Source organism: Bacillus rossius, chromosome 3 (assembly GCF_032445375.1).
Source record: "Bacillus rossius redtenbacheri isolate Brsri chromosome 3, Brsri_v3, whole genome shotgun sequence".
NCBI lineage: Eukaryota > Metazoa > Arthropoda > Insecta > Phasmatodea > Bacillidae > Bacillus > Bacillus rossius.
Genome location: NC_086332.1, coordinates 49,274,978 through 49,295,688, shown reverse-complemented (window position 1 = coordinate 49,295,688; position 20,711 = coordinate 49,274,978). Strand labels below are relative to the sequence as shown.

The 20,711-nt window shown below is 39.5% G+C and overlaps 1 protein-coding gene and 1 long non-coding RNA gene across 3 annotated transcripts in view; one reads left to right on the top strand and one right to left on the bottom strand.

Moving 5' to 3' along the window:
- The window catches only part of LOC134530653 (uncharacterized), a 114,595-nt gene extending 95,336 nt beyond the window's left edge, over nt 1-19,259 (bottom strand). The window contains exon 1 of one of the 2 annotated variants that reach the window (XM_063365686.1): nt 18,745-19,259. In XM_063365686.1, coding sequence (XP_063221756.1) covers nt 18,745-19,008 — 264 coding nt within the window. In that variant the 5' untranslated portion in view covers nt 19,009-19,259. The remainder of the gene's footprint in view (nt 1-18,744) is intronic. The other variant, XM_063365687.1, reaches the window with a different exon arrangement.
- Nucleotides 1-20,711, top strand: part of LOC134530655 (uncharacterized) — a 122,249-nt gene that overhangs the window by 44,482 nt on the left and 57,056 nt on the right. The window lies entirely within an intron of this gene.

Below are 20,711 nucleotides of genomic sequence, written 5' to 3'. Positions count from 1 at the left end.
TCCGCCATTTTGTATTTCTAGAAATTTCCACCAACTTCGAATCGTGACGTCACCGTTGCACATTTCGTCACGGCCGCCATCTTGGATTCGAATTTTTTTTTCGAACTTCAACTTTTCGAAATTCGATGTAATCATCAGCCGCCATCTTGTTTCGTCTGCTGGTGGCCACCATCTTGTTTTCGTCTGCTGGTGGCCGCCATCTTGTTTCGTCTGCTGCATGCCGCCATCTTGTTTCCGTCTGCTGGAGGCAGCCATCTTGCGACGTCATATAGTTCTGTTGGTCGCCACCAGATAGCAGCAGGGATTATTTTATTTTTTTTCTTTAACTAAAATAATTTCAGTGCCGAGGCTGGGATTCGATCCATGGGATGTGAAAACATCCAGGATGTCGTGGTTACGAGGCGGACACCTTGACCACTAGACCACGAGACCAATTGGGATATGGTGGAATAAATAATCTATATATGCCACGTACTGACGTCAAGTTTTATGATAAAAGGGGGGAGGGTGTCTTTGCCTTCCCAAATGCATGAAATTCAAATTATTATTATACCATCGCCATCTTTAATTCCAGCACAGACTACCAGATGGCGCCAAATTCAAATATTAGTTAGGGAGTCGGCAGGCAGGTGTCGCATGCCGCCATCTTGGTTCTCAAGTTGGCTGGTAGATGTCGCTAGTATCGCGCGCCAAATTCAAAAATTAGTTGCCAGACGCGCCGCCATCTTGGTTCTCAAGTTGGCTGGTAGATGTCGCTAGTATCGCGCGCCAAATTCAAAAATTAGTTGCCAGAGGCGCCGCCATCTTGGTTCTCAAGTTGGCTGGTAGATGTCGCTAGTATCGCGCGCCAAATTCAAAAATTAGTTGCCAGAGGTGCCGCCATCTTGGTTCTCAAGTTGGTTGGTAGATGGCGCCACCGTCGCCATATTTTAGTTAATATAATCGATACCAGATGACGCCACCGTAGCCATCTTTAGTTCCTAGTGTTGCTACCAGAGTGTGCCAAATAAAGGTTCTATATTTAAAATAATAAGCAGTATGTAGGTATTATCATATTTATTTAAATAACCTCGAACGCTACAAAACAAATTCTGGAATAAAGAAAAATACATACACATCAAACGAATCTATACAACAAAAAATGAAACCATATAGCAAAAATGGAAACTATACAACGAAAATGGAAACTATAAAACAAAAAACGGAAACTATACGACAACAATGGAAACTATTAAACAAAACAAAACAGAAACTATACACCAAAAATGGAAACTATACACCAAAAATGGAAACTATACAACAAAATGAAAACCATAAAACAAAAAATGGAAACTATACGACGAATGGAAACAGAAACCAAACTACCAAACTATTTACAACAAAAACTATTTACAGAAAAAAAAATTACTCGTCACCTCCGATATAGCCGTGGGGGACCGTGCGGATGCCGTCTTCACAGATTAAACGTTTGTCATCCTCCCACGTTATGGCTAGCTTATTGCTGTATTCGCTATACAGCACATGCTTTCTCGACCGTATGGCTCTAACACCTGCCCTCCTTGTGCGGTGGTCTTGCAGGGCATCCAGGTAATCACCGAATGTGATGTGGTTTTTGACCACACAACGCTGGATGCCCTTAGCCTTCTTCTCAACCTTGCCACCGCACATGTATGCATAGAGTTTGGCCCGCAGACTGACAAACTCGCTCATTACTTCTCCCCCACATTCATCTTTGAATTTGCCAACAACTTTCTTGTTGATGGGGGAGAAGCATGGGTGGTCAGGAGGGTAGCAGCTGGTGTCGAATTCAGACATGAACTTAGGGTCGGCTCTTAGATCATGGTAGAAGTCCTGTGTTTGAATCTCATACACAAAGCTGTCTGTATCCATATATAACAGATGAATATTTTCCTGATATTTTGGTTTCATAGTATTATAGTGGAAGTCGTACATGAGTGTTTTTGATAGATCAAGTACTGCGAGTCCGGCATAAATCGGCTTGTCGAAAATTATGGTCTCATGGTTCAGGTGGACAAGAGACAAGTTTGGCTCATACATCGTGCGGTCCTTGAAGGACGGACGACACACCAACTTCTTAAATCTCTTCTCAGAGCACACCAACTCCATTTTGAGCCTACGCCTCTTGTTTTCCATCAGTTTACCAAATGTAGAGTTCACAGCGAGCTTGAAGAACTCCTTCTCGAACTCGTTGGATGCTGCTTTGCGCTTGTTGGTGTTCAGCCGAATATAAGGCTCCAACCATGCCGACTGCTCAAACTGAAGAACTTTATGTAATCTTATGATTTTTAGACCATGCGATACTGCTTGCTGTAGGTTTTTGTAGTGAACGATGTAGTGCTCTTTATTTTCCAGCGTTGTCATCAGCTTTGAGTGCTTTGAGCCGGGCGGACACTGATTCACGGGGAGAAACGGAAGGTCTTTGTGACTTTCGTGGAGTTCGAGAGGGTACTCCACATCACACTCGATAATGTAGCCTGTGGGTGAATTTTCCGGAATAGACATGATATCAATTGATGTGTCTGTCCATTGAAAATGACGAATGGGGAGCGGCAGAGACATCGCCCACCCGTACAAGTTGTTTGCATCAATGTACTCCAGGAATGTGGATGGCTTGGAAGCATCGTGTGTTTCTGGTACGTATGCGTTATTGGCTACGCAATGACGTTTAATGCTTTGAGCTACACCACCACGAATACCAGCCTCCACAAACATATACATGTCGTAATCTGTGAGTAGCTCTAGCTGTACACCTGTGGTTCGAAGCATCGCGTCGAAAGCGAACCCAGGACAAGAAATGTAGTGAGATGGATCTAAACTATATGTTTCCAAGCAAAGACTGCGAAAATTCTCAAATACATCCGCCAAAATCAGAACATCCGTCTTCAGGTACAAGTCAGCGTACTCCCCCAAAGTAGCACACTGAAACTTGTCCCAGACATTTTGTGCGTGAGCGTAATCCGCCTCGGAAATACCAGTATCAGTCAGAATATTAAAGAACTCATCGATGGATGGAAGACTAGTATCGTCTAGTCGAGAAAAAGAATCAACGAAGTCGTATGGGAATACTCCTTTGCAGGTAACCAACTCCAACTCATCAGGAGCGAAAAACTCAGCAGTACTTATAAACTTGTCTGCAGGCAAGAACTCGGCGAGCGAAGCAAGACCCCGACTCATAAAACGGAAAGTATCAACAAACTGGATACTGAACTTATCGCATAACTTTTTGGAAAAAGTTATCAGCTTCTCTTCTGAATTCGGAATTATGAAAATATCTTTAGTATCATACCCCAACTTCCTGATAATGAAGTTCTGGTCGTATGCCAGGTTGTGGAAGAACACAATCAACTTTTTTGGTCTGCGCCTGAGAAGGTTGCAGTCATTACATGCAGACCCAATAAATTCACCGGTGAAGTGATTATGGTCACGAACTTTCTTTACAGTTCCTCTGAACTTTCCCCCACAGTAGCAACAACACCTTGCTTGCAGAAAAGCAGTGTTCTGTGCATGTGTGAGCGGAGTCATAGGAACAGATGTAGAAAAGATTTTCTGTACGTCATGTCCAATCTCCACAATGCGGGATATGAATTTATCTTCTGCATCACACCCCCTGTATACTTCAGGCTGTGAAGGAAGTGCAGAAGTGAGGTGTGCTGGAATGACTGTATTATCTGCTTTTACATAAATACAGTAGCTGTATGCTTTATGCTTTTGGTATTGCAGCGTGTATGACTCATCAGGATTCGGGTGACAGGTATGGATTTTCTCTAGAATAGCTTCAAAGTCACAATATACCACGATGGGCATCTTATCAGCATGATGGAAGTTTTTGAACTGCAGAACAGGAGGCTGGCCATTTTCATCAAGCTGTGGCATTTCCATCCTAACAGCAGCATGCTGTTTGCAGAGCTCACTGTGTTTTGCCAAACACTGAAGACCAGAGAGCCCACTAACCCTTTCCTGATCATCATAATGCTTGAAGCATCTTTTACATACATGAATAGCGTCGTGATGTGTAGTGATTTGGGACCGAACCAGGGCAGAAAAATTAGTGATGTAGGTGAAATGGGACGAATTGTCATTAACCAAGAGCAGAAGATCGAAATGATGCTCTTTTTCTTCCGGAGAGACTCGTGCAGGTACAATGTTCTGGTTCTCATCGATACTGTAGATGTTGATGGAGACTCCAGGGTTCTGTTTTTCGAACAGTGGTATTTGCTTGATTGGAGTAGGAAACTCGATGTTGTTGAAGTTGAACTTCCCCTCCAAGTCATGGTAGCGCTGGTTGACACGTTCAGGATTCCATCCTTCCACATACTTGACAAGAATTGACCACTTAAAGCACATGTGGTCTTCGAGGTTTTGCGGATTGATCACTGCGAATTTGTCTTTGATGGAAGTAGGTAATTCGATGTAGGAGCTGGCACGGAGTGGATCGAGCTTGTTTATTCGTAGTTGAAGTCGCTTAACGGCCGACAAAGTCCATCCAGACCCCTTCCCCATGTAGTCTTCCTCCTCCTTGCAGATCTTAGAGATGGATTCAGTAACTGCTTCCTCCACCTCATGAACTGCGTAGAGGGGAACATTCATGGTTTTGAAGGCCCTCTTGTCTTCACAGGCATCTACTGGTATTTCGTAGTCGCACTCAAGAACGACATTAAACTTCAGCGGTCCATTCTCTTCAATCTCCTCCTCAAGTTGGCTTATTATTTTTGCCTTGATGGAGTCCAGGTACGTACAAATGTCCTTGGCAGAACTTGACGTATTTACAGCAACATAAGTCTTCAAGTTGCCCTTGAATCCCACTTCGGCGGTGATGAAGCCATGGGTATTGGCCAAACCCGCGCCGGTCACCACCTTTGTTCGGCTGGTCGATGGTTTAGGCAGTACTGCTGGCTTAACTGCTGCCATCCTCTGCTTCTTTGTTGGAGGCGGAGCAGACCCCTTGCACACCTTAATGTGGTTGCGAAGAGTGTCAGCCCTGACGAACTCTTTAGCACAGTTCGTGCAGGAATGTGCTATGCGGTTAGGGTTAAGACCGCAAGCCGACTTCTCATGTAGTCTGGCGACATCAGCACGGGCGAAGGCCTTATGGCAGAAGCTACACCGGGTGCCTGATGTCGTGGCGACAGCACCAGTACATGTTGAAAGGTGCTGCTGCATCTTGTCGCTGCGTGCGACCATCTTCCCACACAGGCGGCACTGCTGGAAGTTACGAAGCTGATTCTCAGCACACTGACGCTCGTGCCGGTAGCGGTTGTTGCCTGCCGTGAAGGTAGCAGGACAGAAACGGCATTTCTGCATGGTTGATGCCATCACAGCTATCTGTAGTCCGGTCTCGACGTACGGAACACGCGAAGGAAGCTCGACGTACGGAGAACTGTAACAAACGAATAAAGAAAACAATGTAGCTAGATGTTACACGAAAAAGTTGCAAACATAACCTCAAAACTCTAACCCTCAATCTTATTAACCCAAACTGTTGGCAATGTTACTAAATAAAAAATTTGCAAACATAACCTCAAAACTCTAGTCCTCAAGCTTACTAACCTAAACTGTTAGCAATGTAACTAAATAAAAAAGTTGCAAACATAACCTCATAGCTGCTCCTTCATGTACAATCCAAAAAATGGTATAATATTTAAAGTACTGGTAAAAGTTAAAGCTGAAAAAGTATTCAATGTTAACTAAAAATGATTGATTACATAACCTCAAAACTACTCTAATGCACATCCCAAAAATGCTAGAATATTTAAAGTACTGTTAAAAGTTTAAGCTAAACAATTCCTGTTTACCCACACATAAGTGTACAGAGAAAAAACTAGCTATCTTATAACCTACAAAAAAGCTGAGAAACATAAAAATATTAACGAAACATGTAGCATACCTCAGAAAACGTTGAAGTGGAGCTGCAGAAGATGATGTAGCGTTGGCGGTAGGAATCGTGGTAGCAGCGAAACTCACTCACGAACTAACTCACTCAAACTCTAAGAACACACTGAAGCTCCGACAGCTAATCCCGGCCTTTTATAAGCAGTTCTGCTTTTCAACAACAGATGACACCAGGTGTTGTGTTGAGTCATAATTTATTTAGTTCTTTTATGTGGTATGCGGGATGCTCACTAACGTTCGCAAAACAAGGATGGCTTCGCTAGACATCAAGGAGAAGAAAGTTTGTCTTTCATGTTAATGCTTCTCAGCTGTCTCAAAGCATATTATTTGTCTGAGTAAAGTTATTATTTTTTAAATCCACCTGATAAAAATATTGTATGTTCTGATTTATTGACAGAATTTCACTGATTAAATGTAACTATGAATAAAAATGACATGACTCAGTAAGTAAAATATTCTTCATGCAGAGATAGATCTCTAACAAATAATCAGGAGCACTCGGTGAAAACCATCAGATGTCTAGCCAGGAATAATCAGAAACACTTGGAGAAAGCCATCAATATAATATCAAGATTAATCAGAAGCACTCGGAGAAATCCATCAGATGTCTAGTTAGGTATAATCAGAAGCACACGGAGTAAACCGCCATAATATTGTCAAGAATAATCGCAAGCTCACGGAGTAAACCACCATAATATTGTCAAGAATAATCAGGAGCACACGGAGAAAACCACCCTAATATTAACAATAATAATCGGAAGCACACGGAGAAAACCACCATAATATCGTCAAGAATAATCGGAAGCACACGGAGAAAACCACCACAAGTTTTCTTTGATATCATAAAAATACAGAAAAAAATATTTAATAAATAACTAAAAAAATTAATAAAAAATTTTAAATGACAAAATAAAATACAAAAATACATAAAATTCTGGCTTGTACTAGAACTATATCTTTGCTCAACAATGAGAAGTTCACAAGCTAGCAGAATCTGTTTATGTATTTTTGTATTTTATTTTGTCATTTAAAATTTTTTATTAATTTTTTTAGTTATTTATTAAATATTTTTTTCTGTATTTTTATGATATCAAAGAAAACTTGTGGTGGTTTTCTCCGTGTGCTTCCGATTATTCTTGACGATATTATGGTGGTTTTCTCCGTGTGCTTCCGATTATTATTGTTAATATTAGGGTGGTTTTCTCCGTGTGCTCCTGATTATTCTTGACAATATTATGGTGGTTTACTCCGTGAGCTTGCGATTATTCTTGACAATATTATGGCGGTTTACTCCGTGTGCTTCTGATTATACCTAACTAGACATCTGATGGATTTCTCCGAGTGCTTCTGATTAATCTTGATATTATATTGATGGCTTTCTCCAAGTGTTTCTGATTATTCCTGGCTAGACATCTGATGGTTTTCACCGAGTGCTCCTGATTATTTGTTAGAGATCTATCTCTGCATGAAGAATATTTTACTTACTGAGTCATGTCATTTTTATTCATAGTTACATTTAATCAGTGAAATTCTGTCAATAAATCAGAACATACAATATTTTTATCAGGTGGATTTAAAAAATAATAACTTTACTCAGACAAATAATATGCTTTGAGACAGCTGAGAAGCATTAACATGAAAGACAAACTTTCTTCTCCTTGATGTCTAGCGAAGCCATCCTTGTTTTGCGAACGTTAGTGAGCATCCCGCATACCACATAAAAGAACTAAATAAATTATGACTCAACACAACACCTGGTGTCATCTGTTGTTGAAAAGCAGAACTGCTTATAAAAGGCCGGGATTAGCTGTCGGAGCTTCAGTGTGTTCTTAGAGTTTGAGTGAGTTAGTTCGTGAGTGAGTTTCGCTGCTACCACGATTCCTACCGCCAACACTACATCATCTTCTGCAGCTCCACTTCAACGTTTTCTGAGGTATGCTACATGTTTCGTTAATATTTTTATGTTTCTCAGCTTTTTTGTAGGTTATAAGATAGCTAGTTTTTTCTCTGTACACTTATGTGTGGGTAAACAGGAATTGTTTAGCTTAAACTTTTAACAGTACTTTAAATATTCTAGCATTTTTGGGATGTGCATTAGAGTAGTTTTGAGGTTATGTAATCAATCATTTTTAGTTAACATTGAATACTTTTTCAGCTTTAACTTTTACCAGTACTTTAAATATTATACCATTTTTTGGATTGTACATGAAGGAGCAGCTATGAGGTTATGTTTGCAACTTTTTTATTTAGTTACATTGCTAACAGTTTAGGTTAGTAAGCTTGAGGACTAGAGTTTTGAGGTTATGTTTGCAAATTTTTTATTTAGTAACATTGCCAACAGTTTGGGTTAATAAGATTGAGGGTTAGAGTTTTGAGGTTATGTTTGCAACTTTTTCGTGTAACATCTAGCTACATTGTTTTCTTTATTCGTTTGTTACAGTTCTCCGTACGTCGAGCTTCCTTCGCGTGTTCCGTACGTCGAGACCGGACTACAGATAGCTGTGATGGCATCAACCATGCAGAAATGCCGTTTCTGTCCTGCTACCTTCACGGCAGGCAACAACCGCTACCGGCACGAGCGTCAGTGTGCTGAGAATCAGCTTCGTAACTTCCAGCAGTGCCGCCTGTGTGGGAAGATGGTCGCACGCAGCGACAAGATGCAGCAGCACCTTTCAACATGTACTGGTGCTGTCGCCACGACATCAGGCACCCGGTGTAGCTTCTGCCATAAGGCCTTCGCCCGTGCTGATGTCGCCAGACTACATGAGAAGTCGGCTTGCGGTCTTAACCCTAACCGCATAGCACATTCCTGCACGAACTGTGCTAAAGAGTTCGTCAGGGCTGACACTCTTCGCAACCACATTAAGGTGTGCAAGGGGTCTGCTCCGCCTCCAACAAAGAAGCAGAGGATGGCAGCAGTTAAGCCAGCAGTACTGCCTAAACCATCGACCAGCCGAACAAAGGTGGTGACCGGCGCGGGTTTGGCCAATACCCATGGCTTCATCACCGCCGAAGTGGGATTCAAGGGCAACTTGAAGACTTATGTTGCTGTAAATACGTCAAGTTCTGCCAAGGACATTTGTACGTACCTGGACTCCATCAAGGCAAAAATAATAAGCCAACTTGAGGAGGAGATTGAAGAGAATGGACCGCTGAAGTTTAATGTCGTTCTTGAGTGCGACTACGAAATACCAGTAGATGCCTGTGAAGACAAGAGGGCCTTCAAAACCATGAATGTTCCCCTCTACGCAGTTCATGAGGTGGAGGAAGCAGTTACTGAATCCATCTCTAAGATCTGCAAGGAGGAGGAAGACTACATGGGGAAGGGGTCTGGATGGACTTTGTCGGCCGTTAAGCGACTTCAACTACGAATAAACAAGCTCGATCCACTCCGTGCCAGCTCCTACATCGAATTACCTACTTCCATCAAAGACAAATTCGCAGTGATCAATCCGCAAAACCTCGAAGACCACATGTGCTTTAAGTGGTCAATTCTTGTCAAGTATGTGGAAGGATGGAATCCTGAACGTGTCAACCAGCGCTACCATGACTTGGAGGGGAAGTTCAACTTCAACAACATCGAGTTTCCTACTCCAATCAAGCAAATACCACTGTTCGAAAAACAGAACCCTGGAGTCTCCATCAACATCTACAGTATCGATGAGAACCAGAACATTGTACCTGCACGAGTCTCTCCGGAAGAAAAAGAGCATCATTTCGATCTTCTGCTCTTGGTTAATGACAATTCGTCCCATTTCACCTACATCACTAATTTTTCTGCCCTGGTTCGGTCCCAAATCACTACACATCACGACGCTATTCATGTATGTAAAAGATGCTTCAAGCATTATGATGATCAGGAAAGGGTTAGTGGGCTCTCTGGTCTTCAGTGTTTGGCAAAACACAGTGAGCTCTGCAAACAGCATGCTGCTGTTAGGATGGAAATGCCACAGCTTGATGAAAATGGCCAGCCTCCTGTTCTGCAGTTCAAAAACTTCCATCATGCTGATAAGATGCCCATCGTGGTATATTGTGACTTTGAAGCTATTCTAGAGAAAATCCATACCTGTCACCCGAATCCTGATGAGTCATACACGCTGCAATACCAAAAGCATAAAGCATACAGCTACTGTATTTATGTAAAAGCAGATAATACAGTCATTCCAGCACACCTCACTTCTGCACTTCCTTCACAGCCTGAAGTATACAGGGGGTGTGATGCAGAAGATAAATTCATATCCCGCATTGTGGAGATTGGACATGACGTACAGAAAATCTTTTCTACATCTGTTCCTATGACTCCGCTCACACATGCACAGAACACTGCTTTTCTGCAAGCAAGGTGTTGTTGCTACTGTGGGGGAAAGTTCAGAGGAACTGTAAAGAAAGTTCGTGACCATAATCACTTCACCGGTGAATTTATTGGGTCTGCATGTAATGACTGCAACCTTCTCAGGCGCAGACCAAAAAAGTTGATTGTGTTCTTCCACAACCTGGCATACGACCAGAACTTCATTATCAGGAAGTTGGGGTATGATACTAAAGATATTTTCATAATTCCGAATTCAGAAGAGAAGCTGATAACTTTTTCCAAAAAGTTATGCGATAAGTTCAGTATCCAGTTTGTTGATACTTTCCGTTTTATGAGTCGGGGTCTTGCTTCGCTCGCCGAGTTCTTGCCTGCAGACAAGTTTATAAGTACTGCTGAGTTTTTCGCTCCTGATGAGTTGGAGTTGGTTACCTGCAAAGGAGTATTCCCATACGACTTCGTTGATTCTTTTTCTCGACTAGACGATACTAGTCTTCCATCCATCGATGAGTTCTTTAATATTCTGACTGATACTGGTATTTCCGAGGCGGATTACGCTCACGCACAAAATGTCTGGGACAAGTTTCAGTGTGCTACTTTGGGGGAGTACGCTGACTTGTACCTGAAGACGGATGTTCTGATTTTGGCGGATGTATTTGAGAATTTTCGCAGTCTTTGCTTGGAAACATATAGTTTAGATCCATCTCACTACATTTCTTGTCCTGGGTTCGCTTTCGACGCGATGCTTCGAACCACAGGTGTACAGCTAGAGCTACTCACAGATTACGACATGTATATGTTTGTGGAGGCTGGTATTCGTGGTGGTGTAGCTCAAAGCATTAAACGTCATTGCGTAGCCAATAACGCATACGTACCAGAAACACACGATGCTTCCAAGCCATCCACATTCCTGGAGTACATTGATGCAAACAACTTGTACGGGTGGGCGATGTCTCTGCCGCTCCCCATTCGTCATTTTCAATGGACAGACACATCAATTGATATCATGTCTATTCCGGAAAATTCACCCACAGGCTACATTATCGAGTGTGATGTGGAGTACCCTCTCGAACTCCACGAAAGTCACAAAGACCTTCCGTTTCTCCCCGTGAATCAGTGTCCGCCCGGCTCAAAGCACTCAAAGCTGATGACAACGCTGGAAAATAAAGAGCACTACATCGTTCACTACAAAAACCTACAGCAAGCAGTATCGCATGGTCTAAAAATCATAAGATTACATAAAGTTCTTCAGTTTGAGCAGTCGGCATGGTTGGAGCCTTATATTCGGCTGAACACCAACAAGCGCAAAGCAGCATCCAACGAGTTCGAGAAGGAGTTCTTCAAGCTCGCTGTGAACTCTACATTTGGTAAACTGATGGAAAACAAGAGGCGTAGGCTCAAAATGGAGTTGGTGTGCTCTGAGAAGAGATTTAAGAAGTTGGTGTGTCGTCCGTCCTTCAAGGACCGCACGATGTATGAGCCAAACTTGTCTCTTGTCCACCTGAACCATGAGACCATAATTTTCGACAAGCCGATTTATGCCGGACTCGCAGTACTTGATCTATCAAAAACACTCATGTACGACTTCCACTATAATACTATGAAACCAAAATATCAGGAAAATATTCATCTGTTATATATGGATACAGACAGCTTTGTGTATGAGATTCAAACACAGGACTTCTACCATGATCTAAGAGCCGACCCTAAGTTCATGTCTGAATTCGACACCAGCTGCTACCCTCCTGACCACCCATGCTTCTCCCCCATCAACAAGAAAGTTGTTGGCAAATTCAAAGATGAATGTGGGGGAGAAGTAATGAGCGAGTTTGTCAGTCTGCGGGCCAAACTCTATGCATACATGTGCGGTGGCAAGGTTGAGAAGAAGGCTAAGGGCATCCAGCGTTGTGTGGTCAAAAACCACATCACATTCGGTGATTACCTGGATGCCCTGCAAGACCACCGCACAAGGAGGGCAGGTGTTAGAGCCATACGGTCGAGAAAGCATGTGCTGTATAGCGAATACAGCAATAAGCTAGCCATAACGTGGGAGGATGACAAACGTTTAATCTGTGAAGACGGCATCCGCACGGTCCCCCACGGCTATATCGGAGGTGACGAGTAATTTTTTTTTCTGTAAATAGTTTTTGTTGTAAATAGTTTGGTAGTTTGGTTTCTGTTTCCATTCGTCGTTTAGTTTCCATTTTTTGTTTTATGGTTTTCATTTTGTTGTATAGTTTCCATTTTTGGTGTATAGTTTCCATTTTTGGTGTATAGTTTCTGTTTTGTTTTGTTTAATAGTTTCCATTGTTGTCGTATAGTTTCCGTTTTTTGTTTTATAGTTTCCATTTTCGTTGTATAGTTTCCATTTTTGCTATATGGTTTCATTTTTTGTTGTATAGATTCGTTTGATGTGTATGTATTTTTCTTTATTCCAGAATTTGTTTTGTAGCGTTCGAGGTTATTTAAATAAATATGATAATACCTACATACTGCTTATTATTTTAAATATAGAACCTTTATTTGGCACACTCTGGTAGCAACACTAGGAACTAAAGATGGCTACGGTGGCGTCATCTGGTATCGATTATATTAACTAAAATATGGCGACGGTGGCGCCATCTACCAACCAACTTGAGAACCAAGATGGCGGCACCTCTGGCAACTAATTTTTGAATTTGGCGCGCGATACTAGCGACATCTACCAGCCAACTTGAGAACCAAGATGGCGGCGCCTCTGGCAACTAATTTTTGAATTTGGCGCGCGATACTAGCGACATCTACCAGCCAACTTGAGAACCAAGATGGCGGCGCGTCTGGCAACTAATTTTTGAATTTGGCGCGCGATACTAGCGACATCTACCAGCCAACTTGAGAACCAAGATGGCGGCATGCGACACCTGCCTGCCGACTCCCTAACTAATATTTGAATTTGGCGCCATCTGGTAGTCTGTGCTGGAATTAAAGATGGCGATGGTATAATAATAATTTGAATTTCATGCATTTGGGAAGGCAAAGACACCCTCCCCCCTTTTATCATAAAACTTGACGTCAGTACGTGGCATATATAGATTATTTATTCCACCATATCCCAATTGGTCTCGTGGTCTAGTGGTCAAGGTGTCCGCCTCGTAACCACGACATCCTGGACGTTTTCACATCCCATGGATCGAATCCCAGCCTCGGCACTGAAATTATTTTAGTTAAAGAAAAAAAATAAAATAATCCCTGCTGCTATCTGGTGGCGACCAACAGAACTATATGACGTCGCAAGATGGCTGCCTCCAGCAGACGGAAACAAGATGGCGGCATGCAGCAGACGAAACAAGATGGCGGCCACCAGCAGACGAAAACAAGATGGCGGCCACCAGCAGACGAAACAAGATGGCGGCTGATGATTACATCGAATTTCGAAAAGTTGAAGTTCGAAAAAAAAAATTCGAATCCAAGATGGCGGCCGTGACGAAATGTGCAACGGTGACGTCACGATTCGAAGTTGGTGGAAATTTCTAGAAATACAAAATGGCGGATGGATTAGCATGGATTAGCATATGGATTAGCATGGATTAACATATGGATTAGTATGGATTAGCATACAGATTAGCATAGATTAGCATATGGATTGGCATAGATTGGCATAGATTAGCATATATTAGCATAGATTAGCATAGATTAGCAAGGTCAAAGGTCAAGGTCAAAGGTCATGATGACGTCATCCAAGATGGCCGCCGATGACGTCATCCAAGATGGCGGGCTCCTGGCTCCTGCGCCTGTGCTTGAACCCCCCATTTCCAACTACTCTCAGCAGTTTCTCCTGGAACATTACTGCGCTGAGTTTGCCTTCCAGTCGTTCTTGGAACATTTATGTCGTTTAAACTGATATTCTTTGCTTGCTCGAAAAGGATCGCGAACTCGTTTTGATTTCGAATATTTTGGAAAGTATTTTTATTGTTTTTACATAACTGCAAATATTGGTCAAATCGACATTGATATTTTGCATTGCCTTATTTAGATTTACTGTATATGAAAATACTTTTCTCAGTACAACTAATGACACGATGAATTGGCTGTTTTCCATAGCTGTTTGCAGTTGGTATGCTTCAGTGCTGACATTTCTATTAGCAGAATCCTGAAGTGTTTCAAGTGCTGTGGGTACTACAGGAAGCATTTCTGCGAATCTATCAACAGCCACATGTTTTTCTGTCCATCGCGTCTCACAAAAAGAGATAAGCATTGAATGAGATGAGTTATTTTGATCCGCAATTTTCTTCATAAGACTGTCTCTAAGTGGAGATTGACGAAAAAAAGTTTACTATACTTTTTATGGTTCCGATACAGTTTCTTATCATAGGTACCTCACTTAAATGCGCTAGAACCAAATTCGGAACGTGAGCCACACAGTGTACGAATTGCGCTTTTGAGTATTGTTCTGCGATGTTTGTTCTCACGCCTCGTAAGCGACCACTCATCACTGCAGCACCATCAAACCCTTGCCCAATAAATTTATCCATGTCCAAATTATAGCTTAAGAGATGCGTTATAATAGTCTTTGCTAACGCTTGAGCTGAAACATCTTCTACGTTGATAAATTCTAGAAAATCTTATCGGAAGACAGATTTTCCAGTCGAGCAGTCAGTCAACTTCTTCAAGGTGGGATTTCACTCTTTTTTTGCAAAAAAAAATCCAAAAGTGATACTTGTTTGATGACTGTTTCATAATAAATTTTATTCAAGTGTACATTTTAAAGCAACAAAAGATGGCTTGAAAAAACATGTTGGCTGGCGATGGCGCGTTGTTCTATCAAGGTCGCGAGACACAACTGTTGTGCGCATGCGCAGTAAGCGCGTCGCGCGGGAGGCGGATGCGGCGCATGCGCAGTATGAATGGTACGAAGAAGTCGGGAGGGGGGATGTGCAAGGCGCAGTGTCCACGTAACATATATAGGTAGTTCATTGTTGTGACGCGTGCTCATATTTTGTGGCACAGATTATATTATCCGTCATCAATATTCTGCTATTTTTAATTATGTCGTATGCTAAGGGGGGGGGGGGGGGTCTGGACCCCCTGAACCCCCCCCCCCCCTTATATACGCCCATGGCGAATACTAATCGTGCATGTTCATACGTTGAAAAAAAAAAAACTCTTTCGTGTGGCTCTACCCTAAGAAAACTCGCAGGCTCTGCTTTTCACGTTTAGTAATGATAAAACGTGGACATACAATTAACAATCCAAACCCTAAATCCCAATTCGGCACTTTCGAAAACGTCTATAATTATTCAACGTAAGAAAAGACTTGTTTTTTAGTAGGTATAAAATGTTCAAATTTAAGACTGCAAAAATAAAACTCTAAAAGAAGGAGTTTTCTACAGTAGTAGACTTATCCTAATGTATCTCACACGTACATGAAAATCACGCAGAGTATTAATCAAACTCACGTGGCGATCACATTGAAACATAGAAACTATGATTGAAAGCTAATTATTAGACTAAAGTTTTGACAGTTTCAAGATAAATATAATGGAAGGTACGTTAATGTCTTATATATTTTAATGTAGTTTTTTAAAACATTCTGTAGACTATTTCAAAAAGAGTAAATTCTCGACATTATACTTTCATTTAAATATTTTCAGAACATAACCCACGTGAATTTAAAGGATACGAAATCAAAAAGACAAGCTGTTTAAAGATTTTATCTAAAATTTGTATTGATATAAACAACTGTAGCGATTCTTATCAGTGTGCAAACCTTGTCATATAAACCTATTAACTTATATGTACTACAGAACATAATTTACATACTGATGCCTACAAATAAATCAATTTGATTAGTGAATTACAATCACATTTGTCATTGCTGAGTGTTCTGCCTGATACTGACTAGAGCTGAATTCCAAATTCCAAAACTCCCCGCCAGGTTTTTTTTACAGAGACGTCCAAATTAAAAAAAAAAATCACAAACCAACAACCAAGTGCAGAAAGGAAACAATTATACCGCGATTTATCAATAATAAAAATTTTAAAAGCCAAAGCAGCAACATTCGACTTCGTGCACACTTTTAAGGAGACCTTCCTTGGTGGCTCAATTGTCTCATATCTGGGTGCGCTGGCAACATGTTTAGTCATTGCGAATCGTATCACGAGTACTATCGCGATTAAACCGTAATGAAACTATTAAAAAAATAGCACTGCCTGTTAGAGTGGGCTCCTGTCAAAATCACTCAATCGTAAGATATGTAAGACATTGAGGCAAGTCACCTTAAACATTTATACCAGCCGAATGTTGATACTTTGATTTATTTGATTTTTATTACTGATTAATCGCGGTTGTGCTCACGATACGACTCGCACTGGCTATTCCAGGTGGGCGCCTGTTAAATTTAAGAGCCAGCTCAACCAATGTGTCAATACGCGACATTAAGGAGGGTCTGCTTAAACCTTTATAACAAGCCGATGTCGCTACATTGGTTTGTTTATTGTAAATTTTATTTAATGGCGCAAAAAAAAATCTATTTGCGCGTATGCCCTTTTTGCGTTTCACCTATGTTGCGTTGTCCGGGAGTTAGTTTTTTTTTACCATAGCGTTGGTATTTCGGATTCGTATAAAACTTATCGTTAGTCTGCATGTCCTAGGTGTAGTTAGTGTGCTTATGGTAGGTCACTCGGCTTATAAAGTAAATTTTAATCTTCAACCAATTAGATTTATATTAATAAAAATAGCCCAAGGTATTATCCATGTAGTCACTAACACACTAATGTATATCTTTTTTTTTCCGGTTAGACATAAGAAACTTTAAGCACTAATAAGCATGAACAAAGTGATCTATTCTGACACAATGTAAGCATATGAATATATTAACCCAGTAAAGCATAGAGAGAGAGAATACATCTGGAAATTTCTCATTATTACAATGTTAATGAACACCAACCACTGTTAAAGTTAACTAGGGCTAAGGCCGGGTTTATAGAAAACAGAAGAACGCAGAAACGCAAGAACGCAGGACGTGACAACCGCAAGAAATTCACAGTCGTTTATAAAAAAAAACGCAAGGACGCCGGCCATCGCCAACGTCAAAAAATAAAATTTCAGGAATAAGTCATGATTATTTTTAAAATCTTTGTTGTACTTATCGTACAGGCAGGGAAAATTTTTGGATAAGCTGAACAAGAAATTCATCAGCTTACTCCATTGCGCTGTATTCACTAGAAGAATGCCAGCCCAAAACATAAATAAACACAAGCGTAACGATTAATTACAATCGCAGAGCCTTCTATATGCATTACATGACAGTTTCAGTTTCCACATACTAAAACAACCAGTATAAAAGGCTGAAACGCAAGGAGAAAACGCAAGAAGTAGAAAATTGAACAACTTATGCGTTGCGTTCTTGCGTTTTTTTATAAACGTGCTGGTAGAAGAGTTACGGTTGGACTTTTACCGTAGTTGCGTTTCTTGCGTTTCTGCGTTCTTACGTTTTCTAAAAACCCGGCCTAATGCCAAATGTTTCATGACATATTTCCTTTAAGCCATAATTAGTAAATTGGGTAATTTTGCTAATGGAGAATTTACAAGTATGTACCTATCTAAGCTTCCCTGCAAGCTTGACAAGAAAATAAAAAAATCTTACTTTTGTTTATAGAATGATACAGAAAACGTTTTTAAGATTATAAAATAACTTCCCACAAAGAGCTTTCCTTAAATATGGCATAACTAATAATGTTTAGCCTACAAATGGTTAAAATATAATAAATAAGGTTTGAGATCAACATATAACTTTCATCAAATTCAAATTCATAAAATCATTCCTCCTCTTTTAAGCGATAATACCTACACTTTCTTTATAAAAAAAACATAACATCTTCCAATTAATTTGAATACTTGATAATATTAACATATTATATATTCTAATAGAATATTTTGTCTTTCTTGTGATAAACAAATTCTACTTATGATTAATTTTTCAAAACAGCAAGAGTAAAAAATTAAAAATATATAATGGAAATTAAATTTTTTACAACTTACAAAATTGCTATACCTATATACAAAATTTAATGCATTGAAACAAATTTTACAAAATAATTAATGTTTAGCTTTACCTTATTTAATTGGAAAATATGTTAATTGCATCTAGCTACTTTGCTACCTCATAAAGAAGCATATGTTTTCGCAATTTTTTATTTAACTATATATTACCTATATATGTAGGTATGTATGTATATATATATATATATATATATATATATATATATATAGAGAGAGAGAGAGAGAGAGAGAGAGAGAGAGAGAGAGAGAGAGAGAGAGAGAGAGAGAGAGAGAGAGAGAGTAATCATTCAAGGTCTAGAAAATAATAATATTATAAAACTTAAAAAAATATATTTTTTTGTTAGTGAGAATTAATATATATTACATTTTCATATAACTAAAAAATAATAATAGTTGCTGGCAAAAATTAACATAAAAAATTAACTTTACACTTTACCTCGTGTAGGCCTAGGCTGGAGAATAAAAAATTATAATTTGAACTTACCATTTCATACATTACTGGATCGGGATGTTCACTAGTTGGTCCATTAGGTCCAACAAAATGTAAACTACATATGCATATCTCCTTTACATCAACAGCTGCAATATCATCTGCAGTTAAAGCACAAGCTTGGAACCACCTAATCCACCTATTTAGATCTGTTCTTGGATCAGGAAGACCAATAAAAGACACTCCTTTCAATAAACCCTTATTGGCGTTCAAAGAATTATTGTTACAACCTCGAAAATAACACCTTTTAATCCACATTATCTAAAAAGAAATTTTACTATGTAGGTTATGTTTTGAAACGAAAATATATCCATGGCACATGCAGCAATGATATTCTATGCAAGGATTCATTTGTGATTGTCGAAGGTAAATATTGCACTGCTCATTCTATTTATATTCACCATACTTAATTAACAAAATTAACCATGATTATTTCTATATCACAACACAATCCAAAAACATGATATATACAAACAAACGCCATTTTCTTTTAAGAACTCTTAACTAACAAAGTAAACACTAATATCGATATATCGAAATATAGTGATATAAATATGTATATATATCACGGAACAAAAAACAAATGTATTCCCTTTTACGCAAATAAACCAGTTTAAGACCGCTAATCCAAAGTGTCTAGTATAATTCTATAGAAGGGTGGTATATTTAAGTTTAGTTTACAATTGAAAATTAAGAAAAATAATAAGTTACATCTGTAAGATCTGACTATGTAAAAAATATGTATACAAATTATAATTATCATGAATTTCGTGATGGTTTGTGTGCGAATCAGGGCCCCTAGTATTGATGCTGTTGAAATAATTACGCTAGCGTAATCGCTTAATTCCGATGTGCTAAACTCTATTCTCGAACATTTACTAGCAGAATTATATATCGCAATTATTCTGGCATCTCCTTTGCTGGCGGAATCAGTAGCGGATCCAAAGGGGGGGCTAAGGGGCTCAAGCCCCCTCCAAAAGCATCTGGGTCCACTATTGTTTTAGTTTTTGCATTGATTAAGCCTAGCCTCAGCTGGGTCAAGCCCCTCCCAAACCAAAAACCTGGATCCGCCACTGGGCGGAATCAAAAGTTCCGAAAAAGATTGTAGAGTTTTTTGTTCTTTGGAACTTCGATTTGTTAAAATAGACACTCTGCAGTGGTTCTGAAATATTTTAAAATCGTATGGATGGTTGGTTATGTTAGGTTAGCTACATTTAAATATTGTAAAATAGTACGAATGACTAGTTATATTAGGTTAGCTTCATTTAAAACCAGCAACAACTATTCACCTCGTTTATTATGTGATCGTATTCAGAAAAAAATACACGACAGAAGGCAAGCCTATTGATGAGTAGTAGATTAATTGATTGAAATTTAATGTATAATATAATGAATTAATAAAGGAAACAAAAATATTAATTAAATAACCTCATATGTGGTGTGTGTTTACGAATATGTACAATTTTCTGTATTTAAAAATTGCAGCACGAGTGCCATTTCAACCTTTAAAATTCATGTGTTCGTGACGAGAAATAGCTTGTAATTGAACTACAATTTAAGTTTAAGAATATTATATTTAGTTCTGTGATTGGCAATGTCAGTTTCTTAAATCTTAGGTACCGAAAGATATATTTACAATTTTTCATTACTTAACATTTTATCTACTCTATGTGAAAAATTTGTAAATTTTCTGTGTGTATAAATTGAAACTTATTTGATGTTTTTTTATAAGAAGGTCCAATTACATAGTTTCCATAGAACATAATTAGTTTTTCATTATAAATATTACAAAAATGTGTCATGTTTAGGATCAGAACTTGTATGGTAGCCTTATATAGGCTATGCACATTTATTCATAAAAAATTATATCTTTTATGGCACAAGAATTTAATCGAAATGAGTCCATTTATATATGAATTTCGCTCGATTACAATTGATTGTGAAAATCAAGGTTATCTTAT